At 40.4% G+C, this 24,741-nt stretch overlaps 1 protein-coding gene across 7 annotated transcripts in view; it reads right to left on the bottom strand.

Annotated features, from left to right (window-relative positions):
- TFDP2 (transcription factor Dp-2) overlaps positions 1-19,089 on the bottom strand; it is a 56,538-nt gene extending 37,449 nt beyond the window's left edge. Inside the window, exons 1-3 of one of the 7 annotated variants that reach the window (XM_061452918.1) lie at positions 19,072-19,089; positions 8,487-8,580; positions 1,244-1,310 (exon numbers count right to left, since the gene is read on the bottom strand). In XM_061452918.1, coding sequence (XP_061308902.1) covers positions 1,244-1,310; positions 8,487-8,501 — 82 coding nt within the window. In that variant the 5' untranslated portion in view covers positions 8,502-8,580; positions 19,072-19,089. Of the gene's footprint in view, positions 1-1,243; positions 1,311-8,486; positions 9,019-10,865; positions 11,100-19,071 lie in introns of those variants that run through there. The other 6 variants (XM_061452917.1, XM_061452923.1, XM_061452920.1 and 3 more) reach the window with 6 other exon arrangements.
- Between the last annotated feature and the right edge of the window lie 5,652 nt (positions 19,090-24,741).

The following is a 24,741-nucleotide window of genomic DNA, read 5'->3' as shown; positions in this document are numbered from 1 at the left end:
GTGAACAAGATGTTACATCTCAACAGAGATGTCAGTGATCTTTAATTATATTTCTAGGTTAAAAAAAAAATCCTTAGAGCATAGCATTTAAAAAAAACATAGAAGAATAGCGGTGAATAATATATCTGTCATCCCAGAACCAAAATCTAATGACTGGGATAAGGATCACTGAGATGTTACTACTAGCCGCAATGCCCTCTACTTGATAAGGTTACTCAATTCAGTTATTCTCTGAACAAATTAACTGCTTGTTTCAAATTATCTGAAAATGTTGCTCTTGTTCCCTAGTATCATGACACAGTAAACACAAAATAATGAACCAAAAAGTGCAATTATCACACCAGTGCACAGTAAATTAATTCTCAGAGGCCTAAAACAGCCTGTAATGTTCTGCATTGTTTAGAAAAGGAGGAAGATACCTTAGCTCCAGCCATTTGCTGTTTAGACTATTTCATTTTTTCAGACTCTGAAGCTGTTGTGATGAGCCAAAAATCATTCCTCCAGGTAGTACTTGCATTTGTTTTTCACAGTGGGTAACAGCAAACCAATGTTTACTTAGAAAGGTTGATTGAAGCATTATGTGAACTGTAAATCCCCAAGTTTTTGAATATTCATATGGGGCTGCAGTTTTATTTTACTGGAATCCTATAGCTATTCTGACTGCCAGCACACTATTTTAGAGTCAGAAGTGATGAAACTAGAAATGCTAAGATGAAATAGGATAGGACAAAACATAGTTATTACTGTAAATTGTCCAGAACGCTTATAAAAGTACCACAAGATATCACTGACTATAAAGTTATGCATAACCTTCTCTCCTATCTGGACTACATCAAAGCCTGAGAACTTTAAGGTTGGGGTGGAAATGAGGAACTTCAGCACATTAACCACCAAGAAAAAAAAAAAAAAGGGAAAGCTGGAAAAGGGGAAAGAGAAAAGGGAAAGAGGGGGGGAAGGGGAGAAAAGGGGTGGAAGGGGGAAAGCTTATTTTATCTTCTGATTATTTTTACCACACTTGCCTTTCCCCTCTGAAATCCCGTCTTTGTTACTGACACTTGCATATCAGTAATAGAACATCAGTGTGGATGTGCGAATACATTTTGAAAATTTAAATTATGAGTCTCCCAAAACTGAATCAAACATATGCAGTGAAATCAGCAGAAATACTAATTTACTAAATACAAGACAGAAATAAGTGTTACTGTATGCTTCTTTTCTATGTACACAAACAGAATTCTCTTACCTTTTGTTGGACTCTGGTTCTGATCTATAAATCCTTTCAAGTCTCCATTTGTGGAAGTCACACCAACCTGAACAAAACATTTTTAAGTCTTAAAATACAATAAACCTTTCTGTGTTTTCTATAATGCAACTAAAGGTATTATAAAAGTAATCTATCCTGCATTTCTGAAACATCATAACTCTATGGATAGTAAGGTCTAACAAGAGCATGAGATTCAAAGCAAAGGATCAAAGCCATTTACTGTGTATATATGAAGACAACTAATTCTAGCTAAGTTCTTACCCCCCAAAAAACCCTAAATATTCTGATACTCTACTATACATACATGACCCAACCAGCACATTCTGGCTATTATGGTGTAAGTCACTGTCCCCTCAAGACAAGACAGAGCAGCTGCCACCAGTGATACAGCAGAAATCTGCCTGATGTCTAGTATTCCAGTACTAAGCTGCACAGTCTACAGGTCTGAGGAGACGTGACGATGCACTTTAAATACAATTCTCTAGTCTTCAGAGATAAACTGATTTACCCTGAGGGTATGCTACATGAGACACAGAGAATTTAAAACATATGGAGAACCGTGCATTTCCGATTTTGACATGTACACACATCATAGAAAGGCAGAGTTTGTATAGAACAACACAAGTTCACTGTTCCTGGATGAGGGAGAGAAGAGCTGAAAAGTCCCTCAGATCCCAGCTAACAAGACACAGGCCGAGCAGCAGCAAGTAATGGTCAGGCATTCTGCAGTTTCAGAGCATCATGCTTGCACAACCTTAATAACTTCCATTTAACAAAGCATTCTGTTTTGCTTCCCAGCCAGAAGCTGTGATAAGTACCGAGGGACTGAGCCCCATTGGAGCAGGAGACAAACTAATTATTACAAAATATCTTTTAAAAATATTATAAAATCTGAGCACTTCTGTAAATAATTGGGACAAAGGGTTCAGGTATCCAAGTTAAGAAAAAACAATCATACAATCAAGGGTCAAATATTTGCTTTGTTTTACAATGTAATAATAATGGAACATAATAATGCTAGGGCCGCTCATCGAATTTTAATAATTTCAAATTAGAGAATTGCAGGCAAATTAAACAGTAGTAACATAACTCTAAAATAAATTATGCAAGAACAAAAAATACCTAGTACAAGCATTTAAGCCACACAGTTCCACTACACACACTTGTACTCAGCAAGGAATTTTTGAGGGAGAAACTCTGCACACAACGTGACAGACGCTTTTGAAACTACTTCTATTATATTTTCACCACCAGAAGCAATGCACAGACATTAACTGTTCCTGCACTATGCTGATCATAACATTCTGACTAATGAGCTAAGTTATGTGTTTCTGTAAACAAGCCCTTAGAGCTGCTCAATACAGTTCATCAATTTATCTTGAATGTTGTCTGTTTCAGACTTGTTCTTTCCTGTCACACCCAACTAGACAGTCATATACTGCTCCCAACAGGCAGCAAGTGCTTCGTTGTTGCAGACTATGGTATCGCCAGAAGTTGCTTTTGAAACAGAACAAGTCTGTCTCATTCTTTCCTCTCAATTTTCCGTTTTGTCTCCCACCAGGTGGCAGCGGTGCAGAGGCAATGCAGCAAGGCTGGGAAGAAGGGTGTGAATGTGAACGGCTGGATTTGAGCAGAGGAAAGACCACCACCTGAAAACAAATGCAAAACGTCTCCTATAACGTTTTGGTAGCTGGTCCATACAGAAAACAGCAGCATTCTAGTATCCTTCCTTCCCGGGTGCCTGGGTGGCAGGGAAAGCTAATGTAGGAAGAAGTCACTCTGATTCCTTACAGCAAAAATGTATTCTTGAGGAGATATTTAAAATAGAGCTCGGGAAAGGTTAGTAAATTGCACAGCATATGGTACTGAAAGGGCATTACGATTGCAAAGCCAAGATGAAGAGCCAGCACTCTTGGATCATACTACTGCTGCCTTTGCACAATAAATAACAGTATGAGTTTCTCCCTAGGACCCCTGCCTCTGCAAGAAATAGAATGCCACAAACAGGAGATTTTAATTCAGAGAAAGAAAAGGGGAGCCACAGTGATAGAGTATATATAAAGGGCCTTAACCCATTCCAAGAGAAAGGATAAGAATTACTACTCCCGTGAACATCTTCAAAGACAGTACTACCAATTAGTTCACAACTGAACCTTCAACTCTAGATTTACAGCTGTACTTTTCCCTACTGATTCGTATCAGCGCTTCAGTTAAATGCTGGAGATTATATACTTATGAACTGTCAGCCCAAGATGACTCCCCAGCTGTTACAAAAATTCAGACATTTACATTTAATTCTCTGAAAGATTTAGATTATTTAACTGATTCAATATTTAAGGAAATGTAGCAAAATACTTGAATTCTTTTCTGTATCTTGTACTTCAGTGATCCAAAGGATACAAAATTACAGAAGACTTTCTTAGACATAGAACTCTATTTTTTCATTATGATAGTCCTAGTAACACATTTATAAAGAGCATCCGATTAACAGCAGCACTTCTCTCAATTTTATAAACTTAATATCTATGTTTAGAAGAGCTTGGAAACAAACCTGAATTTCGTAAGAACTTAAATGAGAAACATGGCAGATTTAAAGGAAATTGTTTCTTTTACAGAAGAATTATCGTAACTAAGCCTTCAGAAGCAGCAAAGTGTGACACGGTATCACAATCCTGCAGCACAAGAACTTTATGGGATTCCATTTTGATGTTAGAGATGTCCCCAGGCCATGTTGCTATCTGGAAGCTGTACCATCCACTACTTCTGGGAATCTTGGCATTTAACCACTCCTAAACCGAAACCAGTAAACAAGCCAACGCTTACATATGTTCATTTTTGCTTTCCATACAACTCATGTTATTTCTGCTTTGTAACACTGCCCCAGACTGTCTGCATTACTGGGTATAGCAGGAGTTGGACTCCTACTTCTGTCCATCTACAGTAAGATGAATCCAGCCATGATGAAGTAGGCACTTGGCAGACCTTTGCATCCTATTAAGTATTTTCATCAGGTTTTCTTCCCCTTTCCTAGTAGGTAACTAAGAAGTTTCCAAATGGGGTGTGGGGAAAGAAAAAAAGAATCACAATCAAAGTCTGGAATGGAGCAAACTGGCATGAGCTACTCTTGAAGCTTATCAGCCTTCTGCTTGGTACATTGTTCAGGTAGCAAGGCTCTTCTGCCTGTGATCCTTCCCTTACTTAACCTGAAGTTTTCATTCTTTCTGTCCTAGAATTAATCTAGATTATAACACAATGAAGTTGTAAATTAGTAGGGAATCCACTAACTGGCTGTTTCCTTACATCTGTAATCCCTAACAGACTCATTTGTAGACATATTGTAGTAGTATCACTTACAGAAACTACTTGGGTAGGACCTAAAAAGGGTGCTCCCACCATAATCTAAAAGAAATCTGCGTGGGCTATTAATACAGTACAGCTAGTACTGTACTGTATTAATTGTTTTTGAAGAGTGTCTTGTGTGAATTGTTTACATTGTTTTTGAAGAGTGTCTTGTGTAAAACAGGTGTCTTGTTTAAGGCCCTCTTGACTTCAGCAGTTAAACTATTGACATGTGAAAAGAGAACTATTATAGCCATTTAACTGACCTCATCTATGAGAAAACCACTCTCTTAGGAAGCAGTGACAAATAACTTTACAAGCATATGCATACGAATTCAGATCAGACAATAAAAACTTATTCAAATAATCCGAGTCACATTATTTATTTTGTCCTAAAAAAATAAGTTTACCATGAATACTTGCTCATTTTTTCACAATTTGTCATTACTGTTTCAGTGCCTTCTTATCTGAAGGACAGAAGAGAATGGAAGTACAAAACAGGCAAGAAAAAAAAACATGATATAAGCAAAGAATAAAATAACCCATCATGACAGGGAGATTTAAATTACATCTGGGTTCAATGTGTATCGTAAGCACATAAACATCTCATCTCCAGGAGAATCTGTAACTTTTATTCATCCTTTCATTATTCACAGCTGTTCTGGTTGGATTTGTTTCCCAAGGTCAAATTACCCATAAGTAATATTCCACAAGCAGATACTACAAACTGTCCTGCATTTACAGCAGTGAGCCCAGTATTGATAATTGTCCCATCACGCACTCAAAATGCTAGCAAGGAAAACTAGTGATGCGCAACGTTATTCATCTTACATACACATTCAACCTATGGAAACAGCCTGTCATGTGCTTGAAGAGCAAGCTTCCTTGAAGGCAAAGTTGCTCAACACAGCTTATGCATGTGAAATGCAAAGACATCTTAGCCTAAGCTCACTGCACTTTTTCTTGAGATGCATTAGGAGAACAAACATCCCCTATGCTTCTGTGCCCCAGTTGAGGGGTACTGATTTCAGAATATAAGAGGTGACAGCTTCCGGATGTGTATATGCTTGATTAAAGATATGACCTTTAAGAACTTCCCAGATGTCCAAATGCCAGTATTTCAAAATTCACAGAATCACAGAATCCTAAGGGTTGGAAGGGACCTCAAAAGATCATCTAGTCCAACTCTCCTGCAAGAGCAGGGTAACCTAGAGTACATCACACAGGAACTTGCCCAGGCGGGCCTTGAATATCTCCAACGTAGGAGACTCCACAACCCCCCTGGGCAACCTGTTCCAGTGCTCTGTCACTCTCACAGTAAAGAAATTTTTCCTGATGTTCACACGGAACCTCCTATGCTCCAGTTTACACCCACTGCCCCATGTCCTATCACTGGATATCACCGAAAAAAACCTAGCTCCATCATCCTGACACTCACCTTTTACATATTTGTAATCATTGATGAGGTCACCACTCAGTCTCCCCTTCTCCAAGCTAAAGAGACCCAGCTCCCTCAGCCTCTCCTCATAGGAGAGATGTTCCGTTCCCTTAATCATCTTTGTAGCTCTGCGCTGGACTCTCTCCAGCAGGTCCCTGTCCTTCTTGAACTGAGGGGCCCAGAACTGGACACAATATTCCAGATGCGGCCTCACCAAGGCAGAGTAGAGGGGAAGGAGAATCTCTCTTGACCTACTAACCACACCCTTTCTAATGCACCCTAGGATGCCATTGGCCTTCTTGGCCACAAGGGAACATTGCTGGCTCATGGTCATCTTCCTATCCACCAGGACCCCCAGGTCCCTTTCCCCTTCACTACTGTCCAGCAGGTCAGCCCCCAACCTGTACTGGTACATGGGGTTGTTCTTCCCCAGATGCAAGACTCTACACTTGCCCTTGTTGAATTTCATCAAGTTCCTCTCCACCCAACTCTCCAACCTGTCCTCGATGTCCTTGAACAGAAAGAAAAAGATGGAAATAGCTCTGCAGAGCTTTCTCCCTCAACTCACTCAGCAGATCATTAAAATTTCAGGCTGCAGAAACCCACAGACACGCTAAACCCCGGAACCCTACAAATTCAGAAGCATTCCTGGGACTTCTAACAGCAACAGAGAACACTATTGGCATGAGTGGGCAGTTCTGAGTAACCAAGGTTGGGGAATACTGAACCAGTGCTACAAATGAGGACAGAAAGCATATGAACACCCTTGTTTTCACACTTCGCAAATCCTCTAAACAGGTATACTTAACATGAAAACTGAAAACAACATGAGCTCTACTTTCATCTGCACCACAAACTAATTTTCTTTTTTAATAAACCCATAAAAGTTAGATAAATAACTAGGTTTGCATTGTTTAATCTGCAAAATTTCAAAGTATGCATACTAATAAAAATATTTATTCTGTAAAGTAACTATAACCTTGTGTTAAACAGCAAAACCATTATTTCTATATTCAGCACAAGTGTAGGTTGCCCAGCCTAAATGTCTCATGTCTGTCCTTGAAGGTTTTCAAAGCGCAAAGCTCTGAGCAGTCCTCAACAAAGCACCAAGCAGCTGGGTTCTGAACTGGAGTGTCAGAGCTTCACGAAAAGCACCATAGAGGATGGCCTCCTGAGATCCCTTCCAACTTATGTTACTCTGACTCTGCCACACAACACTCCATGGATTTTATTTGCTTTGGTATTTATCCTTTGACTGCATTGAACAAAAGGTCAAAACAAAAAAGATTTCAATTTGCGCAGCTGTTTCACATACAGCAATAGAATTACCTATTTATACAACAGTTGAACATGGCCTATGAAATAAGTAAATCAAAAGGCCTTGCACATACACACCAATTTATTTTTTGGCTTGGTCAGCTCAAATAAACTTTTAGACATAAGACATCCAAAAGCCTTACCTGAAACTACACACCAAATGAAGCTATTAATAAAGACAACAGAAATTTTTAAGACTTGAGAATTAATTTTACCAAACTATGCCCTTGTCAACAATTCAACCAAATATGCACAAAAGCTTTTGCAGTTACTGAACAGAGTAACATCCTATGGTTACCCACACTTTACTGTGGGGTATTCCTTTAATTATGTTGTGTTCAGATTTAATTAGACTGCAGATGCCCTATCAAAGGCAGTCAACAGGTAAACTGCCCAAGACTGAAAGTCATACTCAGTGACCACAAAGCTTAATTAGAACTGCTCTCTATACAAACTGTACCACAGGAAGCACAGCTAATTAGGCAGAAAATTAAGGTCAGGATGTTAGACATTTCATAAGCTTCCTCAGAACTTAAGACAGGGAGTCAATATAGAGCCTCTAGACACCATAATACAGGCTTGTTAATGCAGCAGATGAAGAAACAGGAAGGCCCTGCATCTTGTAGGCACCAAGAGTGCACTGGAATTAGTAAAGAAATACACCATCTTTCTGTTCTTTCTTGAGTTTTTATACTTGGACACAGAAGAATTTTGCTCTGGTGCAAAGGTGAGACGCTTCACCAAAATGCGAAGCTCCCAAATAACTCTGGAGCAGTGTTAGAGGAATCATAGAATATCTCAAGTTAGAAGGGACCAGTACGGATCAATAAGGAAATAGGATAAAGCATTGCCCCAGTTATCAACCTGACCTGTAGCTGAGTAAACTCTACATCCCTTAACAGCTTCTAACCAGTTTAAATTTATTAAAACACTGCAGAAAATGATGGGGTACGCATTTGTGGCATACAAAATCCAGGCAGGATCTTTTAATTTGAAGATCTTTGTGTTTCATTTCTTGTGTGGACAAATACAAGGAATGAAGCACAAAGCCCTTCAAATGCCGAAAGCCAGAAGCGACTGGCAGTGTGCCAAGATAAAATGCAATTTATGTTGTATAATTATACTTACATTTTTTGCCGTCATGTCAGACAGTATTGCTTTATATTCCGTAAAACCATAAGATATCCCTTTTCATCTTCACAGGATCTTTAAAATGTACATCCTGTAAGAAAGGCAATAAAATATCTTAGTGAAAAGACATTTTCTGTTCCCTCTCTAGCTGAAACCCTGCATCTCCAGAGGATACTCTGCACAGATACTAAAAACATACACTGCTTGGAATAGGCAGAGATGTAGTCTTTACATATAAAAGCCCAACTTACCTAGAGGCCTAACTATATTAACATGCTAACAAAGCATGTTATAGCATTACTAAAGTCTTATAATTAAAACCATGCAATTGTTTGCATCTAATACAGATTGGCTCTAAAAACTGGAAGGGAATGAATTCTCTCCATTGTGCCTACAGTCTCCAACAACAGAAAGAGTCTACTTCCATCACTGCAGACATCCAAGACCTTGATAAAAAATAGGATATGCTTATATATACAACACACAGCAAACATTAAGTATTTTTAGGAAACATCCAAGAAAAAACATTCCAGTTCAAACTCATCTTTGTAATATTTTCAGGCTTTATTACTACGTTATTTCATTAATTTATTTATTATATTATTAGACCTATGTAATTAGAGTTATAGAATTAGAGTTCCAGGAAGAGACAAACATTTTGGTACCCTGAAAAATACTTCAAGTAACATCATCTGTAAAATGTAAGCTTCTATCAGTCTTACAGAAAACCAGAAGAAAAGAATTTACAAATCAATGCTGGCAGCACAAACCATTTTAAAATTAACTTGACAAAGCATTTTAAAGTACTTTTAAAGTACTAGTTGCTGTTAAAAAAATGGACTACAAAATACATCTGAATTGCATTTGAAATTACAGCAGAAGTCACTTGCTACAACAGCAGGGTGCAAATCGCTATTTCCTCTGTATTTTAACCTACACAAAGTTTGAGAATGGGCCGCACCTAAAAGTTGTTCCAGTAGCGTGTGCAGCTAATGGGGAACTCCACCATCACTGCACTAGTGGTTTTGAACAATGCGGAAGAATTTTAAATTCTAGGATTTCTGTAGATTTCTTGCTTTAATCAGATATCGTATCAATTAAAGTGGTATGAGAGTTACTGGAAAAACATTCTTTTCCTCTTAAGAGATATTCTCCATTTCTTGTCAAGTGAGTTGTATTTATCTTCTTTTGCACCTCAATTTATTGCAGCCACAACTAAGCAGTTACTCGAGCATGTGAACACCACATAATTCTGTCTACTAAGACATTTGTCCATGAAAACTTCGAAGTTTTAGTTTCATAACAGAAAATCTAAGAAAATAAGAAGCTTTTTTTTTTCTGCCTTCAGAGAGGACACTAGAGAGGTATCTATTCACACCCTGAGTAAAGAGGCTACTGGATCTGTGTAGCAATCCTGAAACCTCAAGAGCAACAGAAAAGCCATAAAGCCACAGAAGTCATGGCAAAGAGCAAATACCGAATCCTCACATTGCATCTGAAAACTATGATCTGGGTGGCTTCTCCTTTTCCACCTTCCTCCTCCTTCCATACAAACTCTTCAAATACATCACCTGGACCTCTGGCAAAAAGCCATGATACAGTTTGACCTCCCTCTCTTGCTTTAAGAGCCTTTACAATCAATTGACTCAAATAAAACATAGTTAAGAACACACTTGCTAAGCAGTTTTAACCTGTTTACAGATAAGCAAACTAGTTTCATCCATGACAGGTTATTTGCTGTCAAGCTTAGCAATCAAGAAGGTATTGTCCATAAACTATTACCATCCTCTGCCACAATGCTCTTTAGCCAGTATGAACAGTTGGTATTCTTCCAGCTTTACGAACACATTCTGTCAAGCTCGAGAAGCCAGACTTTGTGACCTCACCATCTGCCATGACCTCTTGTCAGGTTCAGACAAAAGAACTTACACAGATGGCCTCAAAATGGAGATTCTCTTCACTCCCAACTGCTGTTTGTCAGCTTGCACCACACAGATAGAGAAACATAAACCTCAACCTTTTTGTTCTTTAGCTGGTTTCTAATGAAATGCATCTGCATAAAGACAGGTTTAGAGCCAAAGCACATGAGACACAAAGATTGCTTTACTTGAACTAAGGTTGTCCCCTTCATAATCTAAACCTTGGTTTATAATCCACACCCACAATTTTGCCTTTTGGTCAAATACCATGAAGCACAGTGAGGCAACCGAACTGTCTGACTTGGTAAATTTTGAGTTGCAGTTTCTTGTATAACATATGTTGCCTTATAACTCTACACCAATGACGTTAAAAAGCCAGTTTGTGCATCACATTTACAAAAACCCAGATAATCAAGCTTTAGTTACAACAAACCACCTGAAGTGCTAGAGTGTTTACCTGAACCTATTCTCACGATGGACCTATACTGAAGTTTCAGTGATACTGAAGCTGAATCCCAGTACAAGAACCAATGCAGAACAGAAAACAGTTATCTGCAGAAGAGTATTATTTCTATGGTACAAAGTCCTATTTTTAAATCAGACCTTGAAGACCCACATACTGGCTAAAAGCCAACAGAAACGAAAAAAGCCCAGTACCATAACAATTTTATTTTATGACCCTTAAAATTATGCTTTACAAAACTTATCCTGTCTTCCTTTAGCTTTCTCAAATTCTTATCATTACTTCACATATCGCATCACACACAGATTCTCCCTAGCCCCGGAGGCCACTTCCACTTCACAACAGAAAAGTGTCAGTATTAAACAATTATAAATTAAGACAAATGTTGGGCGGTTAACTAACTTGTTATGATGAAAAGTCATCATGGAACACAGAAAAATATGTAGATATATTCCAGTATATTAGAATTATTTTTATCATCACCGAGTCTTTTCGTTTACTCGATCAAGAGTATTGCAAAGTGAAAATTATTGCAAATAACTGTGTCACCTTAGAGGAAAGAAAGTGTCATCAGTTTCAAGAAAAAAAAAAAACAACACGATTAATGCCAACCTTTCCACTAGTAATTAGTTTCTGTTCTTCACACTGCTCTCCACAGTACTAACTTTCAAGCTACAGTACTACAAAGCCGATTTCAGAAGACAGCAGTAACAAAAAGATTCCTTATTAATCAGTGCAAGCTCAGTTTTTAGCCATTAATTTATGCACAGCATCTACATGGATTAGACCACCTGTTACACATATGTTGCTTCATTGTCTCAGTTTTCAGACCAGTCAAATTTCAGAGTTACGGAGTACTTACCAGAAATCCACCTGCTCTCAGAAGTGCTTCCCCATCTTTTTTCTAAAATATATTTCAATATCCAACCTCTTTTTGAAGCAATTGAGATAAAAACATAATTTTAGTGAGAATATGTATGTGCTAGTAAGGGTAATTTCTTGGTACCCCAAGAAACAGAAATACAACTTTGTCATCAAATTTCTGAAATTTAAATTACAGATTCTGCATTTCTGTAAGAAGACTCCATTGATTTGTCAAGTGTCTTTCCAGAGTCCTCTTCAGATGACTTATTTCCAGTTCTATCCCTCATTTACACAGGCAAGAAATCAACTTGGCCTGCAAACTGCAAAAGACAGGAATACCCGCATCCATTACATGCAGCTTGTCACTTAATGAAGAACTTCCAAAACCCAACCAAGGATGTATTCAACAAGTCACACATGCAGAGTGGGAAATTAATCACCATGTTCAGTTATCACACATTAACTGTTATCTTGAAAATAATATTTAAAAGTAGCTCTTAGGAAACATTTGAAAGGAACCCCCACCATGATGCATTTGATGAAGGTCTCGCAGGTACTACAACTTGTTTTTCCAGCTTTTACTGTGAGCAACTGTAGGCCTTGAAAAAACTCTAGCAGATAACAGGTAAGGTGATTAGAGATTGAACAAAGGAAACCTCAGTAACTTGACTCCTAAACAATATTAGGAGTTTTTAACAAAATAAAAGAACATGAAAAGAGTAGCCAGTTTAAAAGCTTCGCTATTTAATTCTTCTCATGTGACTCAGAAGACTGCAACCTGTGAATCCAAAATGCAGAAATCTTCACTACTAAAACAAAACCAAAATGAGCATTACTGCTTTGAACTAAGATGCAAACAGAATATGTAACTAACCTAATCTGAAAGTGAAGATCTCATCTTGTAGTTTGGAGGAGCCAGCTGACACACTCCGAAGGAACAAAACCAAGCACCTCAGTTGACCAGGTTCTCCTAAATTGCTGTGATTGAGCAAAATGCCAATGTATCATCAGAACAAACTAACTGACAGCTCCTGACAACAGTAGCCATTATGACTCAAGTTTACACAGTACAAAGAATATGGAAAAACAGACAAGGCCTAAATGCAAGTTCACTTAAGCTATATAATGAACAACCAATGTGACAATGTTTACTGCAGTTTGCTAAAAGCATGTCAGGGAAGCATCCCTTCAAGAACTTCATGCAGAAGGTACTGAGGCAACAAATGAATGGGATTCCTTTCAATATTCTAAGACTTTATCTCAAATGCTACCTTCCCATTACTCTCACTCACTACATTTACTCTCACTGTTGTACATACTATAACATGACTAGTTATGGAGGCTATTGAATGTCCTGAATCCAAGGGACGAAAACAGATATGTGGAAGTACAAGTGACAAGAACAGACAACACAGAAATGATACCCAAAACTGTAATCAAACTCTCCCATAGATGAAAGTGCCCAAAGTCTCCATGCACTTAACTGCACTGCTGAGCCTCAAGTTCTGCTGCTTGTACAGTCCTGATAGTGCTGAAACCCAAACTCGATTGACCTGGAACTAGATATTCCTTCCCTCAAGGGACTCAGTTTCTCAGGCATGTTCTTAGACACTCCCATTATCATACTAATATTGGTGGTAAACTGCATGTATAAGAATAGGAGCAGCACTTGTGGCTTATCTCAAAATCAATGAGGTGAAGCATGTCCCTTATTGCTCAAATAAGGAAGACATTATATTAAACATATGGAATAATTCCCAAGTACCTGAACCTTTGAAGGCTCTTTTCAATCCCCAAACCAGCTTACTGTCATTCATGATAAAGTACGTGGAGCTTGATATCAGAACAGCAAATAATATTCATGCAGCACTTAAAAAAGTAAGATGATCTAAAATTTCTTTTGGAGTTTTACAGACAACTTTTATCAGCACAGGTACACACAGATATGTTTGGAATTAACAGAAATTTAGCTGCAGCTCTTTTAAGTAGACAATCTATTCCATAAACTCATCTTTTGTTCTCTAATTAGGTTTCTAGCCCAGGGTTTTCTCCATAGCTGGTTACTACGCAGGACACAACATCCGGCAGTCTGCTGCTTCAGTGGAAAAAGGCAGGTACAACTTCCTTACTGAGTAAACAGCACACTGTATTCTCACAAATGTATTCTTGCCTTAGACATTTCATTTTAGCTATGGATTGACATCCAAAAAAAATTTAGTGATCTATATGTATGACTTTAAAGTATCTTGGTAAGTCAGTTCTGTGCATTGCCAATAATTCATTAGCTCTTCTTTCAATTAAGCTCAACTGAAAAGAGCACTTTTTTTGACTACTGAGACTTCAAACAAACCTCTTGCTACCACCAGCTCATATACTGTATGATACGTCAGAGAGTAATCAAGATATTAATCTGTTCTTGTAAAGAGTTTTAATTTTGAGATTTTAAAATTTCCCGAGTTATCAGTACGTTGACGCATACATGGAACAGTTTAACCATCCTGTTGAGATACCCTTTTATCTACACCCCACAGCTGGAAGGATCTTAACATCCAATGAACTGAAGATAATTTTACATTTGCATTTCATTAAAGATCATCAAGCTATACATGGATAAAGAACTTGATGATGGAGAGAGACTTAGTAACTATTCCGTACATTTTCCTTATAATTTGCTAGAAGCTTTTTTTGACTTTAAAGCCATTATTAATTCTACTTTTGAATGGATTGAAGATTATGACAGTATTCACTGAAGGGTGAAGGTTACAAAATTTTTCATATTTTAGTTATAATTCAGTACAAAGGCAAAATGGGTTTTTTTTTTAGTGATGCACAAGCTCTCAAATATCAATTACAGCACACAGAATTACCTAAAGGGTAATATTTCATGTAACAAGTCACACCAATGTGAGATCCTACCCCTGCTATCATTGCTAAAACGGATCTTCCACTTTTTCCCCTACTTACTCCACTTTCCATTCCCTCCCTATGCTACGTGCTCCCAGCAACTCCCATTTATACCTGATCCCCTTAGTGAGCCAATGTAGTTCTAATAGTGTCAGAGCACCAACAATGGGGCTGAAAGGAGGAAGAAATTCAGGTGACCACCTGGGCCTGTGCACACGGCAGGACTAACCCTCCAGATTTAGCCAGCTGTCTGCCCAGTTAGTCAGGTTTGCAGAACCACATTATGACAGTTACTGGGAGAAAAAAAAATAAAATAATCATTTATGATCTCCTGAAAATTTACTGATGGGTTGAAGTGCAACACAGGTTGGATACGCTTTATTTGTATGAAGACTACTCCGTGCTTTATGAAGGGTTCACTGGAGTGTGTGCGTAAAAATCCATTAGGAAGAAGTGGGATGTTTTATCTTCAGATCACAGCTTTCCCAAGTTCTTACACAGCAAGAAGCAAGATGAATAATTTCCTTTTGACAGACAGCAGAAGCCTGCTGTTATGCAGAATCAATACACAGCTTGAAATGTTATCAGTTGTATGTATTGATTAAAAAAAATTGTTTAAATGTATTTGCAATATTAAGTTGAATTTTAAATAAACCGAAGCTTACAACAATTTGATTGCATATGTAAGAGAACAGAAACATGTTTCCCAAGGTCAAATACACAATGAAGGAAAAAGTTACCTAAATCTTTCCTCACAATAAATGAAGCCCATGCATATGAAGGTTTTTTATTTCACTCTGGAGACATAAGATCACTTTCTCTTGCAGTTCCTAATCTCATTCATAATTCTTGGTAATGTTACCACTGTAATTTCTATTACAGGTCATTTACAGTTATTCTGGTAATTACAACTATTGCTCAGATGGGAAAGGTTTAGTACCTGGATGACCATTAGGGTTCACAAGTGACTTTTAACATGTTAATGCATTGGCATTCACAAGCCTTAATACACAAATACTAGTACACTTGCTTTCAGACTTTAATTCTCACAAATATTACTCTAATAGCTGCTACCAAGTTGAAGAATTCATCTATACAACTTTACTAAAAGTTCATAGCCTCAAAGCCAGTGTGTACCTGTAGCAACCTGACAATTTCTTTCTGAACATATGACCTTATTCTTTCTTGATTTTTCACTTATATTGTGGGCTGAAATTCCCAGTAACAAAACTGTGAATGAAAATGGTCACTTACACACACAGAACACATCTGCTAACATGCACCATGGGGAAATGGATTATGAGTTCTTAACCAAAGCAACCTTTTCATGCACCCTGTCAGATGATACAGTCATTGGACAGAGGTTAGTAAGGGACCCTTGTTGAACAACAGAACACCTGAATTGCTGCCATTCACAACCAAGCATACCAACAAAACTGAATGCTAACCTTTTCCAGCTTGGTTTCAGTATCTATTGTAACAGCCAACATGAAATGTGAGCTGGCCAAAGTGTTATTTTATCACCAAGTTAGTGCTGCAAAAAAATCTAAAAATTTCAACAGGTTTCAGTAAAGATAAATATTCCCCAAGTGACATCAGTAGGCTATGGATTTTGCAAAGTGTGCCCTGAAAGGCAAAGGGTTTCTTCAGCAGTACTAAGTGAACACCTATATCTAGAAGTTATTTCCAAACACCATCCCTTTACATTTAATTACTATTCTGTATTTCAGTAGAAATAGGATACTCTAGAAAGCTGTGCATTTCATACAGATTACAGTAAGGCATACGTTAGAATATACTAGTATGCACATGATTAGCGTATGTATTATATTACCATATATTATAATATATAGTAGTCTTGCAAACTGAACTATCAAAAATGAATGGTTTGATTTGCTTGGACTTACTTTTATGCTATTAATACTAAAGTATAAAAGTAAACTAGAACAGTCTGTAAAGACCTTTATTGAAAGCTATGACTGCACATAGGAAATCAAGGTAGCAAAGTTTCATTTAATGAAACTATAAGAATAAGATCACCTGCTAGGGCTTCACATTCTTGCAAAAGAGCTGTAGGCAAGGGGGAGGGGAAGAATTAATTTCACTCTAATACTAGATGTTACAAAAAACACGAAGAACTGAACCAGGAAGTTGTTAGAAACTTGTCACTCCCTACCACACTTGCACCTTTTTAGAGCATTTCCCAGCATATACGTAGTTCTTCAAATCCCACAACAAGCATTTATACCATCAGCTGTCACATGGTATGTGTGCTATTACCACACCAAAACATTTGGATTGTAATCTTATGATAAACCTGTCCAATTCCAGGGGCTTCTTGGCTTTGCACACAAGATCTCCACAAGTGTATTTCCTTGCATCAGACTACACAGTTTATTTCCCTTATTTTAAGATTCCCTGTTGATTTATTAGCAGCCATGTGCTGTGGATGTAATCAGAAAGGTAGAGAAGCTCTTAACCATCACACCAAAATGTATGTAAGAAAAAGCAAACAATTCCAGAAATTGTTTCTCGTTGAACAAAACCCTAGGAATACTATTTTAAGGCAGCACATCAGAAGAAATGCAATTCCAAGAACTGAATTAGACTAGCTGTAACTGAAGAACTTTTTCTGCTCAACATTAGTAATATTTAAACTGCTGCATCCTATCCATAACAATAAGGGCTGCAGCTTCCCTCCCCTAACTATATCAGGTCACAATTCTATTGCTTCTAGAGGTTTTCACCAAACTTTCCTACAGGCACAGCAAAAAAGTCTGCACACTTAAGCCGAATAACACAAAAAATTGTTGAAGGGGATGGAAAGTTGGAAATTTAGCTCCTACTTTTTTGCTAAACCTGTAACAATAGTTTAGTCAAATGTGCTGAAAGATCTTAACTCTGAGGGTGCTCACAACTGTCCAGATGCACAAGGGGCCCTTGCAGTAGTGGTCAATGTGTGCAAGAACATAGTATTGAGATTCCTTTCAAAGCAGCACTGTGCATTTTTCCCAGCTAAATTGTTTGGCTTACCCCCATTACACTGGATAGCTGCTGTCAAGATGCTGTATTGAAATTCATACCCTACCCCTTTCCTTTGTAAAGTGAGGTTGCCAGACAGAACCCCCTGCAGCAATAAAGATCATTCCCATCAACGGTGTGGGTTTTTCTGTAAAGTTAATTACATCAATATCATACAAGTCAAACCGTTTGGTTTTGTTGTGTTACAAGTGATCTCTGTACAAAAAGGAAGTGGTTAAAAGAAAACCCAATAATTTTACAGTGAAATAAGATCACTCAAATTCACCCATGAGACAATCTTGTTAATTTTCAGGTTTTTCCTCGATATAAGACTACATCATTTCACCTGTTACTCTTCCCTCTTCCAGAGGCATGAGACTCACTTCACAGCAAAGGTTTTCAACAGAGAATTTGTCCTTTTTTTATTCTTATGAACAACTCTCCTGCCAAATCTATTCTACAATGCAAACTTCTCCTTAATGTTTCATGTTTCTTCAAACTGTAGTTAGCACCCTACACACGAATTCAAACAGAAGTTCCTGAAATTCAGTACTTTACTATGCACAAAACATCTGAGTACACACAGCATTAGCACAAATACAGGCTCTGAAATACAGCTCTGCATTTGTTCTGCAACACTGGTCATCTGTCATGAGTTTTTGCCCCACGGATCATACCTTTTTTTTTGTAAGACAGGATGCAGTATTATCAAGTGAACTAATATGAGAAGGCCAAAGAAATGGAGAAAAAAAAAATTAATTTCGTTTTGAATAGCATCAGCATAGACTAGCATAAAATTACTTTTTAACCCAAGATTATAACAAGTTACAACATCACACAACATCCAGTGTTTTGCTCTATTTTCTGTCAGCTTAATTAAGCTACAACGATAGAAGCTGACAAATAACTCTTCATTAATGTTTTTATCAGCCTATAGAGTCATGCAAATAATTGAACTGATTTCTGAATTATAAAAACTGACCAAATAATTCCTTTGTTTTTGCATAGTATGTTAAATCACATCACTTTAAACTATTCACTTGCTCTGTCAACTCAAAAAATTTGAGGAGAAAATGAAAACCAAAGTCCCTTCTGCAGAGAAAAACAGCGCAAATTCTGATACACAGCTCAGCATCATCCCTTTATTCAGCGAGGGAGCACGCTCTCAGATGCGGTTTTCTTCCACATTTCAAGGAAGTTTGCTTATTCCGTATTTTCCTCCTATTGTTTGTACCCTCAATCCCGAAAGACGCTGTTCATATTTGGATCCACCTCTGCCGTTAAACCCTTCACGACCGACAGTCAAGGAAGGCCTGCAACTCAAAGGGCGCAGGAAGAGGCGCTCAATTAAGTTTTGCTGTTGTTGTTGCTGCTGCCGGACTAACCCTCCCCCCACAAAACTCAAGCCCACCACGCTATGAAGTTGAAGCTATACTCGAGCTCCGCCGCTCCCTTCCTGCGCTGTAAGCCCCCTGGGCGGGGGGCGGTCACCTCCCCGCCCGCTCCGCGCCCGCGCACACCCGCCGCGGCGCCGTCCCAGGCCCGCCGCCCTCTGCCGCTCCCCACAATGGAGGAGAGGTGACCCGGCGGCGCGCAGGACGCCTGTCACCCGCCACCCGGGCACGCTGCCGCCCCGCGGGCGCCTGCGAGTGTCAGGCACCGGCTCGGCTCCCTCCCGGGGCGCGAGAGGCGCCCGCCCCGCGTGCGGCTCGGCGACGGGACCGAGCGCCAGACAGAGCGTGGGGGGGAGCGGCGCCCCGGTCCCCCACGAAGAAAGGCGCTACCTCTCCCTCACGGGCCCCCACCCCCCCCTCGGCTCCCCACTCACCCGCAGGCCCAGCACCGGCGAGGGAAGAGGAGAAGGGGCGGCGGTGGCGCAGTCCGGGCCTAGGCAGCGGCGCTGAAGGGCCGGCGGTCCCTCCGCAGCAGCCGCGACAGGCAGCCAGCCGTTCCGCCCGGCCCCGCGCGCCGACGACGCCTCTCGGCCGGGCCGGCGCCGCGCACTCGCCGCTCGCGAGGAGGCCCCGGAGACGGGGGCCCACCAGGACCAGTCCGCGAGCCCCGGCGCGTGGCGGTGCGAGCGCTCGCAGCGCTTCCAGCCCGGCCGCCACTGCCCCCCTCCCCCCCCGCCGCGCGCCCGGCCCCGCTCAGCCCCCTCTCTCCGCCGCCGCTGCGCCGGGCTCTGCCCGGCTCCCTCTCCCCCGCACAAGCTTGGCGGCGTCTGGCAACCGCGTGCGCCTATTGGCCTCCGCGCCGCGTGAGGTCAGACGCCCTCCCCGCACTATTGGCTCGAGCCCGTGTGTGTACACACGCCGCCCGCCAATCCACGGCGCGACGGCGGGAGGGGCGGGGCGGAAGGGCGTGGCCGGCCGAGACCCAGGGCTACCGCCTACTCTCCCGCCTCCGGGCTGGCGGCGGGGCGGAACGGCCGGCGGGGGTTCGCAGTAGCTGACAGCCCCCCCCCCCCCCATCCCCTCCCACACCGGCGCTGCCCTCCTGAGGCGGGGCGCTGCAGGTCGGTACGAAGTATAAATATTTATAGACACCGAACGGCGCCGCAGCGTCTGCAGACACAGGCCATGCCGGGCCCCGTCTGCTGATCTGAGGGGAGCTAGCGCGGTTCTGTCCTGGGGACGCGGAGTTCAGCCCTGCCGCGGGGCTGGCCGCCCGAGGTGAAGTAACGTCACTCCACCGTCGGGCTGTGGCGGTTGGGACGATGCCTGGCGTACCTCGGACATGGCTTCCTTGTAAACGTGCCCTGCTCCAGCTCCGTAACTTCCTTCCTGTGACACAAAGGGGCTCTTGGCAAACAAAGAGGTGGGGCGGGGCGGGGCGGGGGGGGGAAGCGGCAGCCCCGGCCCTCCCGGGGAAAGGGGATGCGGAGAGAGCCCGGGAAACCGAGTCCTGTGTGGAGGTGTAGGGGCATTATTTAACAAGTATTTACTTTCAACATATCCTTTTTAAAAAAATAATTTCCACAAAGGAGGATTAAGTATTCTAGAGATAGAATGGTTTGGATTGGAAGGGACCTTAAAGATACCTAGTTCCAACCCCCTGCCATGGGCAGGGACACCTTCCACTAGACCAGGTTGCTCCAAGCCCCATTGAACCTGGCCTTGAACGTTGCCAAGTATGGGACAGCCACGGCTTCTCCGGGCAACCTGTGCCCAGTCTCACCGCCCTCACAGGGAAGAATTTCCTCTTAATGTATCTGCCTTCTTTCAGTTTAAAGCCATTCCCCCTTGTCCTGTCATTACCTGCCCTTGTGAAAGTCCCTCTCCAGATTTCTTGTAGGCCCCTTTAGGTACTGGAAGGATGCTCTAAGGCCTCCCTGGAGCTTTCTCCAAGCTGAACAAGCCAAACTCAGCCTATCTTCATAGGAGAGGCCACTCATACATATGTAGGCGTATATATATATATGTAGGTATTTATATAGGTACATATATAATGTTACAGGGAGAATATGAATAGAGAACACTTCTGGGAGTAAATAATCAAATCAGCACTAGTTCCATTCAAAGCAAGGTTGCAACATTTGTTACCAAGTCTTCCTCCTGCACAGCTAGGCACATATCCAAGCATGCAGTAAACCATTTTTCAAATTTCTGTTAAGCAGATTCACCTTAATGCCACTGAACAAGCTGAACAAGGTTTATGTGGATGCAGAAACACTATCTGTATGCCTTAGAAACCTCTAGACCACACACAGAGTATACCATACATGTTAAATTTGCTCTTTTCTTGCTTGACAGACTATTAATGCTGTAGAGAGACATATTTAATCCTGTTTCCTCTACTAAAAAGGGAAGAAACATAAAAAACGAGGTGTTCAGCCTGTAAAACAGATTCTTAAATAAAGGACTAAGGAAAACAGCAAGAACTGTATGTTTACTTCAGTGGGATAGCTCACAACTGAAAATGGAGCATGTGCCTGGGAATTTGCTGACTTTGTGGTTTTAGTTTCTTTTCATCCTCTATAAAATACTTCTATCACAGGCAACAATGCCTTTATCAATATTTGCAGTGTTATGCGAGAAACCTTCGTGAAAGTATTAAAGATATAGAACAAATTACTGTGTAGACCCCTCTAGCAGGTACAATCACAGTAACACAAAGGCAACTGAAGCATTCCCTAGCAGAAGCACAGAAAGCACACACTGCCTTAGAAAAGGAAGCAAAATGGAAGCAGACCAGGTTGGCTGGTTTACTGCACTATTCAGTAAGTTACTTGAGCTAAACAAATACTCAAAGCCAGCCTGGATAAAGACAACGCTTCAAATTTCTCTTAGTTCATTGGTTTATTTTTCCGCAAGAAACCCAGATGAGCTGACGTCAAGGTACTGTAAGTGATTCTGAACATAAAAACCAGGTATTTTAACCATTAAGGAGAGAAACATAAGAAAAGTCACTGCTGTAGTTTGCTTTCAACAACAGACTGCAGAATGAGATGACTGTATATACTGTTGAGTTTGAAGCTGATGAAACAATGATCATTATCAGCTTGCATGAGTATGCTACGGCTTTAACATTCTAGACCAATACATAGTCCTTCAGAACTTACACAAATCCCAAACTTTATCCCAGAATGAGAACTGCACTGAAAAACATCTTGGAATTGTACGTTTACACATGCTAAGGCACAGGTTTAGCAGCTACTCACTGTAAAACCTGCACTGCAGGAAATTCTCATGTTTCCCTCCAGAAACTGTCAGTGGTCTCCCAGCCTTAGAAAAGCCTCTTGGCTCCTGCTGGCTGGTCAGATCCCAAACCTTTCCCTTTCTCAACACATTACTTATCAACATTTGTTAGTTTGATTGCTTTCTTGCCAGCCTACAACCCTTGCCATGATAACCTATACAAACACTAACCCAAAACAGCTTCCTCCACCTCTTTTCTCCAGCTGAACTTGCCCCCACTGCCTATAAAACCTTAAACTAAAATGCTGCCCAATTAATGGGTCTGAGTACTACCATACTCCCAGACTCAATCTGCAGTGCTGCCATACCTGTTTCTTTGAAAAGTACAAATTTGTCTGTACTTTTTAGCTTGGACCAGTAAGAGCACAAAATTCCCATAATTCTATGGCCCACTGACAGGCAAAAGAAAAAAAAAGGGTTCTTACCTTTTTTTGACTGCTGAGCCCCTGTGCTGTGCCCTGATCCTGGAAATACTGGGTCTGGGAGAAGGAACTTGCAACAAGAGATTATACCAAAAAGAAGCTAGCAGGCTGAAACAGCAACTCAGTAGTTTCTTTTTTTACTTTCTTCTGACAGAAAAGCAAGTTTAAATGCTCTTGTCAAAACCAGATGAGAGCGACTGAATTAGTTTTAGATAAAATTAACCGTTACATGAGAGAAAAAAACCCACTGCTTGTATGAAAACAGTACTCAAAAATCTTGGCGAAGTTCATTACAGTGAGATTTTAAACACAGCTGACTTGATTCTTTTCTTAGTTGTGTAAGAAAACTCATACAACTTCTGCTCAGTACTTTCAGCTATCTGAACACTGGTTTATCTGCCATTCCTTTTGACATGCAGTAATTAATTCAGTAGTAGTGAGATTCCTCCAGCATTAGAGGGATTTTTCATGCCATGTAGTTCCCATATACATAATAGGACTATATGTAGTTATGAATGATGAAATTGCCAAACTGGGATGAAATTCTCTACTGTCAGCACCATGTGTATCTGCAAAGGCAGAATGCCCAGAGATCATTAACACCTCTCAACTGAATTTCTAAACTTCATATGTACGATGAGGTGCATCACAGTGCAACATGAAAATTATAATTTATTATTTTCTCTTGAAATTTTATAAAACTACAAACTCGTTAATATTTATCTTTTATATATTTTTTTTGTATTACTATCTTTACTATCAAACTAATTTATTTTTTACTTTTGTATTACCACCTTGACTATCTTTACCAAAGGGCAGCAGGAAAAGCTGTGATACTTTAAATAAAGGTTAGTATGAGTGAGTTTCTACAGCAGTCTTAATGTCCTTCTGTTTAGGAAAAATTGAGATGGTGAAGTGCGAGCAAAAGTGTATCTAATTACCTAAATCTCATTTCAAATTCATTATTAAGGTCAATCAATTAAGGGGTCAGCACATAAAAAATTTCCTGGGGAGGTAAAATAATTTACTCTTGTAACAGGTAAGCAAGAGGCTTAATGATCAGTAACCAGATTTCTTCAAGATGCCAATCAGTCTGTTCTCTGGGCAGCTGCACATCACAAGCTGTGGCAGATACTCTAACCTCACCTCCAAAGGCTGCTCCATCTTTGTAGACTTAGACACACCATTAATTTCAGAATGACTTGCTCACTACTTTGAGCCTCTCCACAACAGAACACAGCTCTTCAGGTCATTTGAAAGGCTGGGGTGGTGCCTAGAGTAAGGACTTTTTGCATCTTTAATTTGCAGTAAAGTTTCTCTCCTGTAGATTTGAGGCTACTGAAAGGAAAACAGGTTAAATTTTCTGCTTCAAATTAAACAGCAACAAAAAGTTAACCAGAATAGGTCCTTCTAGGATACTGAGTAAGAAGACTGTATAATGTTTTGGGTATCTTCTGTCTTTCTAGCTGTTCTATGGCCAGGATGAAAACCACCACTATGTAAAGGTACAGAACAAGGCACGTGGCTACTTTCAGAGTTATTTTCAGAGAAGCGATCTGAACGGAATCTGATTCAGCTCCCATCAGAGCTCTGTCTGGGAACAGTGCGAGAACCCTCATCAAGCCCAGAACGCAACAGATTAAGTGAACACACATCAAGCAGACTTCATCAAGAGGGAATAGGTGGATGTCATCCCTAGGCAGACTGATGAAAATAAACTCCTTCCGGGAGAACAAAGTGTAGAACACCAGTGACTGAGGCACAAACTTCACTCAAAATGCCAGATTGAAAGCCCTTCTGTTCAGCCTAGTAGAACCTTCTTGCCCATGAGCATTTTCTTTAGTAGTGAGGTTGAGATAACAATAAATAATCACAAGCTGAACACAGGTGTTGAAGCAAAATGAGTGTTCCACCTATCCTGTAACTACAGGTTCTTCTTACCTCAGAGCCAGCAGAGGAGTG

This window comes from Pezoporus flaviventris, unplaced genomic scaffold, assembly GCF_033815535.1.
Source record: "Pezoporus flaviventris isolate CSIRO_AGI_PZ_B2104156 unplaced genomic scaffold, CSIRO_AGI_Pfla_v1 ptg000013l, whole genome shotgun sequence".
Classification (NCBI taxonomy): Eukaryota; Metazoa; Chordata; class Aves; order Psittaciformes; family Psittacidae; genus Pezoporus; species Pezoporus flaviventris.
This window is presented reverse-complemented; position numbering and strand designations above follow the sequence as displayed.